This window comes from Armigeres subalbatus, chromosome 1, assembly GCF_024139115.2.
Source record: "Armigeres subalbatus isolate Guangzhou_Male chromosome 1, GZ_Asu_2, whole genome shotgun sequence".
NCBI classification, from domain to species: domain Eukaryota; kingdom Metazoa; phylum Arthropoda; class Insecta; order Diptera; family Culicidae; genus Armigeres; species Armigeres subalbatus.
In genome coordinates, this window is record NC_085139.1 from 121,939,370 (window position 1) to 121,946,696 (window position 7,327).

General features: G+C 43.3%; 1 protein-coding gene across 1 annotated transcript; it reads left to right on the plus strand.

Moving 5' to 3' along the window:
• The first annotated feature begins 1,126 nt into the window (after positions 1 to 1,126).
• Positions 1,127 to 6,250, plus strand: LOC134206494 (uncharacterized). Its single transcript, XM_062682222.1, has 6 exons — positions 1,127 to 1,322; positions 2,442 to 2,942; positions 3,031 to 4,268; positions 4,330 to 4,923; positions 4,979 to 5,103; positions 5,236 to 6,250. Exons 1-6 carry the CDS (start codon positions 1,127 to 1,129, stop codon positions 6,248 to 6,250), a joined length of 3,669 nt encoding a protein of 1,222 aa, XP_062538206.1.
• Positions 6,251 to 7,327: the final 1,077 nt, after the last annotated feature.

The window sequence follows — 7,327 nt, forward strand, 5'->3', positions numbered from 1 at the left end:
ACCGCCGGTGATTTCTGGTCGGCGCTGCGATGTAATTGTCCTGCCGATTTTCCGAGTAATAAATTGTCCTGCCGATTTTCCGTGAAAATCACACTTCGGCTGGTCAGAATACGTTTGCATGGAGTTCGAGGCCCCGCCCCTTTGAGCGCTGTATCATTGGCATCGGCTTGCTTGCTCCGCCTTTCTTTCGTTCGATGCCAATGCATTCGTACATAAGAAGGGCCTCTTCTTCTTCTTCTTCTTCTTCTTCTTTTACTTCTTCAAAGTGCAAATTATAATCGCTTGGCATCGGCTTGTTTGCTCCGCCTTTCGTTCGTTCGATGCCAGTGCTTTCGAACATAACCAGCGACTCTTCTTCTTCTTCTTCTTCTTTTACTTCTTAAAAGTGCAAATTACAATCGCTTCGCGTCGGCAGCAGCGCAAGCGCTCTTCGGAGGGGGATGCTGCGAAAATTGATTCGCATGATGGCGTATATCGCGTTTTAGCGGTAACTTATCGAGCGGCTGACATTGGGGTCGGTAGCAATGAAATGAATTTTTTTCTAGATTCTGCTTCGGTTTTGTTGCTGCTTGTGATTGGGAAGGTGCATTATTGAAAACAAATGGGTTCTTTTCAGAATCATAATTTCACACGAGAGAAGATTGAGCCGAGACAAATGTTTTTCAAAGTACAAATCATAAGCTTTGTTGCTGCTTGTGATTGGATAGGCGTATTGTGGAAAACAAATTGGTTCTTATAATAACTATCATATTACATGGGAGTATTTTGAGCTGAGACGAATTTTCTGCAAAGTGCAATTCATAATTGCTTGAGAGCAACAAAAAAACGCCGTATTTAAATAAATATGAAAATTGCTAACATTTGAGTAAATTTTCAATCGAATATCATCTCTAATCCCAGCACCTACTAAACAGGGGTATCCTTGAAATAAACATTTTCTCACCAGGTTCAACTTGGCATTCAATATGCATGCATTCTCTAGCACAGACATCACTTTTCAATAGCTAACGTGATGCAATTTTCATATTTTTTCGATATACAGTTAGTGTCTCGTATCACATCGGTGAAGTGAGAAACATTAGTTGTGCTTATAAGAAGTTTATTCGATACTAGTGAATACAGTGCGATGTCGCAATACTTGGCAGCGAAGTATAAACGCGATTCCAGGAAGCGTGAAAGGGATCAACAATCGGACGCACCTTCAAAGCTTCCAAGGACAGACGCTGATCGGGCACGGAGTTATCGGGCCAAGTTGAAAGCGGCCAAGGGTAGTACGTCGTCGGCTACCGGTTGGGACGCTGGCGAAGGGCCCTCAACTCGAGGTAGGAAGTTATTATTAGCAGCAAATGTGTAAATACATATCAATAATGTGAACTAATCTTCAAATTCTATGATGACAGTATAGAAATTTTGCATTTTATCATTTTATATAGCAGATTTATCTATAAATGTGAAATTATCAACGACTATTTTCTATTTCACCTCTATTTCTCTTTGCTTGTCGTCTATTGTATTACATTGTTATTACACATAATTTATATATTATTTTCAATAAATGTAGCATTGACAACATGGTTAGTACTTTTTACGGCTGAAGTTCTTCAAGTACTTCGAAATATATACTGCAAATGTTTACTTATTAGCTTATTTAGCCTGAATTGTTTGTTGGGTTTTTATAAATCGCTAAACGATAAATGGAACAATATAATTCCAATCTCAAAAGCCCAAAAGTTCTTAGATATTCAATTTGTTAATATAGTTCCGAATTCATTCACTTGGTAGGTTACATTAGCCTGCCAGTAGAGTTGAAATCACACAATCTGTAAGATTTGGTCCTTTGATTTGGTGTTAAATTAAATTTGCAAATCGATTGTGTTTGTATTATGCATCCATGTATTAATGGATAAGATTTGAACCGAATTTCTATTTTGTCTTGAGTTTGAATTTCGATATATTTTTCGGACATATTATTTAATTGTTCTGAATTTGAGTATGATTCGGATTAAATTTGAATTAAATAGTTGGAGCTTCTCAAATATTATTTTTATTTAATGAATTATTGGGTCGTATTAAATCTACGGTGTCTTTTACTTGTTTATTATTTGATTCAATTGAATGTTGAATTTTGTATTTGGAACAATAACATATTAGATTCCAGCGAATCGCAAAATTTTAACAAATAGATTTTTATGACATAAAGTTAAGATTTACTTAAACTTTTGGATAGTGTGTTTTGTACAAATATATCCTAAACACATGCTACTTGAATTTTATATTACTATGCTATTGTTGTTTATAGTACGCTTGGCAATAATTTTTCATGTTTTTAAATGTCTTATTGTACTTGGTACAGTCATTTTAAATGCGAATGCATCTGTCAATTATGTATATCTGTCTGTCAATAAGGATTAATCTTCCCGTGTTACAATTTCTTCGAGTAGAATTCAACTTAATCCGTGCTGATACGGTCGTAAACTCTGATCATGAAGATTCCGACGCCGGTGTTGTGATGCAGTCCGCAAGAGCAGATGTCGATGATGAGCGTGGTGACTTTGAAGAAAACGTGTCTGCTGTCGCTGATGATGGCGAACATATTTCTTCGCTTTTAACACAAGACAAACCCAATTTCGATCGGGCTGATCGGGAGTTCCAGAAACGTTTCGTGGAAAACGATTTCGGTTGCGCTTGTGATGTGTGTGCTAGAATCTGGTTCAGGAATGATTTGAAACCAATCTCCGACTCAAATGCTGCCGTGTTACTGGCGACAAATGCTACATGTCGAACAAGCCTGAACCGCGGATCAATTCCCACATTGTCGCAATCGAATGGCTTTACATATCCCAAGTTTCCGTCCAATTTGCCTCCGCTAGACCCACTCACCACAAGACTGGTGTCTCCCAGGATCAATTTCATGCAGTTTCGTCGTTTGCGGCATACTGCAGGTTTGTGGAAAAGTTATTTTAACTTAAAAATGTATTACATCAAATAAATATATGATTTTCCTAACCTACTTTCATTAACATGCAACAGGTAGTTTGGCAATAATCGGCCAAATTATCAACATTCCAGTCGACGTGGCCCAGATGGTAGGCGAACTTCCCCGCCAACTGGATGACGACTATGCTATCAACGTGTGCATCAAGAAACACTTCATACACAAATCAAGTTACTTGTCCGGCTACGTGAAGAAAGGTACCGTTAAAGCATGGCTGAACTATCTGGTTACTACACCGCTCTACAGGCGGAATGGAATTGTTTTCAATGAAGAAAACTTGGCTGCGATCGGACAAACAGAGCAGACGGATATTTCGGAGGAACGTAGGGCAGTAGACCTTGAAGTCGTCGACGAGATGAACGAGGTAGAAATGATGATTGGACAACAACATACGCTCATGTGGAATGAAGACAAGTGTCTGGAACTTGCACCGGCACAAAATCAGAAACCGCTTTCCATTATCTACGATGAGTTTGCTGAGGAGCTGTCTTTCCCTGATATTTATCTTGGTCATCCGAGATGCTTCAACCGTGAAGTCCATGTGACAGCGTTCATGATGGCTACTAGCGAGGTGCGACGTCGGGATCGGCGGGGCGCGAGACCGGAGCATATTTTGTATATGGCCATGAAAATCATGCGGCTGCGGGTATCGGAAGGATTGAACAATACCTTTAAATGCATGGGCACGGCCAACATAACAAGGGCGCAGTTGCAAGATCGGGAATTTTTGGAAAGCTGTATTGAGCGTAACCTCTCTTTTCTGAAATCTATTCCGAACTCCGTTCAATATTGGCAGCAAAGAAAACGGGATGTTTTCGCCATGATCCGGCAGCTGGGGAAACCCACGATGTTTTTGACGATGAGTGCAAATGAAATTAGATGGCCTCACCTACTAAGCATTCTGCGGAAGCTTTCCGGTGGCTCTAACATTGCGGAAATGGACGATATTGTGCAACAGTTGTCTGCACTCCAGCGTGCTACACTTGTAAGCGAAGATCCTGTCACGTGCTGTGCATATTTTCACAAGTTGGTAAACATCTTTCTGCGCCTTCTGTCATCGACCAGGTTGAGCCCGTTCGGCAAATACCACGTTATAGATTATTTTAAGAGGATCGAGTTCCAGCATCGTGGCAGCCCGCTTGCACATATTCTGCTCTGGCTGGCGAACGATCCCCGCGAGGATGTTTCCGAAAGAATGCCCGCTACTGTTGAGTTGATCGATTTTCTGTCCTCCATCAGATCGGAAGATCTGCCTGAGACCTATGGCAATCAGGTGGGTTTACATTTCGCATAGTTTCTAGCAAGTAATCACTCACAATGTCAAACCCTTTTAGGTTCATAAGCACACGTTTACGTGTTTCAAGCGAAACGATAAACGTTGCCGGTTTAATATTCCGTACTGGCCAATGGATCAAACCAGAATTCTGATCCCCATTACAGCCGGGGATGGCCGACTTCAACAGCTAAACAGAAAGGCAGCGAAAATGCGAGAAGCTCTTGAAACGAAGGTCTACGATAGCCTTGACGCGTTTCTCGTTGATAGCAGTTGCACGTACGATTACTACTTGGACGTGATTCGCTCTTCCATTCGCCGACCAACAGTTCTGCTGAAACGTTCCATGACGCAGCTTTGGACCAATCCATTCAATCCTTGGATCGCTGAGAAGCTCAAATCCAATATGGATTTGCAGTTTGTGCTGGAGGAGTTTTCATGTGCTGCTTATGTTGTGGAATACGTAAACAAGACCAACAGAGGCATAAGTAGTTTACATCGTGACCTCATAAAGCTCCAGGAAGAGCATCCAGACCAGGACTACAATGGATTGTTGAAGAAGGTCAGCATAAAAATGTTAAATTCCGTGGAAATGTCTGCCCAGGAGGCTGCTTGGTATTTGCTTCGGCAACCGATGTCAGAAGCCAGCCGCAAGGTACCATTCATCAAATGATATAGTTTTCACAATTTAGAATTCAATTTCGTTTTAGGTTGAGTTTATTGCGACAATGTGGCCACAAGAGCGAATAAAATCCAAGAAGCGGAACAAACAGATGGACGAAGAGGATCTCGACGACAATTCCACCGATGTGTGGACGCTAAACATCATTCAACGGTATGAACTGCGCCGAGGAATGGATGATATCTGCTTGGCGGATTTCACAGCATATTATTCGGAAGAAAGATCCACGAAGCATTCATATAGACTCCGTTTAGTTCCCCGTGTATTGCGTTGGTGCTCGTACAGTATGGCGGAAATGGTCGACTATAAGCGTGAGATGGTTCTCCTCTTCCTACCGTTCAGGAATGAAGTCTGCGATGTACTTGATCGGAACAAGTTCCTGAAGTTGTATGAAGACAACGAGGCCGCCATTTTGGCAAAGCACAAGGAGTATGACTGCGAAATGAACTTGGATCAGGTTGTGGAGGAATACATCCGCATATGCAGCGAAGACGATGAGCAGCAGGTGATTGCCGACCAGAAGCGCGATGAGTTCGTCCGCACGATCGTCATGGAGCCGAATGATGACGATATTCACAACTTGCCAACAGGACCCTTGGCAGCTGTCGTCAAACAGCGATCAAATGTCTTGTCAAAGCAAGAATATTGTGAAATGGTGCGTGCCACGAATGCAGAGCAGCGGGATTTGATCGTGCAAGTAATCCACAGCTTGCATTCCTCTGAAGAAAACTGCAAACCAGTGCAAATATTCTTCACTGGCCCGGCGGGCTGTGGCAAAACGTTCACTTTGCGCATTCTAATGAAGACAGTGAACCGGTACAGCCAAGCTCATAATAAGCAGCACAACGCTTATGTAGCATGCGCATCCACTGGAAAAGCAGCGGTTGCAATAGGTGGAACAACAGTGCATTCCGCATTCCGGATTTGCATGTCGCGTAGGCAAAGCTCAAAGCTGAGTTTCGAGGCATTACAACTGTACCGGAACGCCTTCGCCAACGTGAAGCTCATCATTATCGACGAAACAAGCATGCTCGGTGCTGATGTCCTCAACACAGTACATGTCCGGCTTCAAGAAATTACGGGGAACTACGACGATCCGTTCGGTGGAATGCCGATCGTATTTTGCGGCGATCTTCGTCAATTGCCACCGGTCAATGCACGGGCGGTGTTTAAACCGAGCATAAACTCCATGCATGGCGCCGTTTTATGGCAATCTCTCGACTTCTACCCATTGGTTCAAGTTATGCGACAAACCAACGAGCAGTTCTCCAGCATTCTCACAAAAATTGGCAACGGGTAGCGGATGTCGTCTGAGGAAATCGAGCTTATTGAAAGCAGGTTCCGTACGGAGGAGTGGTGTCGGCAGCATGTCCCTCGAGGGATCCGGTTATTCCATCGGAACGCTGATGTCGAACGGTATAACTCTGTGGCGTTGATGGATCGAGAGGCTGTCGAATGTACTGCAGATGACCTATACTCTGGTTATAAGGACAATTCCCAGCTGGCCAGTGCTCGCACAAAGGTGCATAAGATGAGTGTAGTAGAGACTGGTGGCTTACCGTATCTGTTGCGTCTTGTTATTGGTACACCTTATATGCTGACCACCAACGTGGATGTCGAAGATGGCATCGTGAACGGAGCGATCGGAGAGCTCATGCATGTTGAGTACAATGAAGGAAACTCGCAGCAACAGGCAATCACGAGGCTTTGGATGGCATTCGAAAATGAGTCCATTGGGAAAATGTTGAGAGTGAAGGCCAGACCGCTGGTGTATTCGAGACCTGGGGTGCTACAAACAGGCTGGACTCCAATCGTCAAACGATCGGCGAACGTAACCCTTAACGGTGGTGTTAAGTGTAAAAGAGTTCAGTTTCCCGTTGTAAGTGCGTGTGCCCTCACAGTCCATAAGTCCCAGGGAGGCACATTCTCGGAAGTCGTATATAATTACGATAAGGGTCAGGAACAGCAGCTAGTTTACATTGGTCTTTCCAGGGTTACATCAATCGACGGATTGTATCTGACGAATGCCAGTAACTCATTCCGGTTCCACCACGGAAAGGGTTCTATGACCCCTAGAATGAACGACCTTCGGACGGAACTTGAACGTTTGAGTAACCATCGTATGCGCACCATTACAGACGATATCATGGAAGCTATAACCGCAAACAGGTTGGCTTGTACGTTGATGAGCATCAATGTACAAAGTTTGAATGCACACTCGTCGGACATTGCAACAGATCGGGTGCTTACCGCCGTTGATTTGCTTGCAATGAGCGAAACTTGGCTTGACAACGGCACAACCACAAACATCAATGGATACCTTTGTGTTTGTCAAGAGAAGCGTGACGGAACAAGAGCGGGAGGAGTGGCAATATTT

Bases quoted from the DNA above. Each gene is read 5' to 3' on its own strand.
- LOC134206494 (XM_062682222.1), top strand. From the start codon at position 1,127: ATGTCGCAATACTTGGCAGCGAAGTATAAACGCGATTCCAGGAAGCGT. The intron at 4,269-4,329 runs GTGGGTTTACAT...AAACCCTTTTAG, and splicing joins CTGAGACCTATGGCAATCAG to GTTCATAAGCACACGTTTAC. The intron at 5,104-5,235 runs GTATGAACTGCG...GTGCTCGTACAG, and splicing joins ACGCTAAACATCATTCAACG to TATGGCGGAAATGGTCGACT.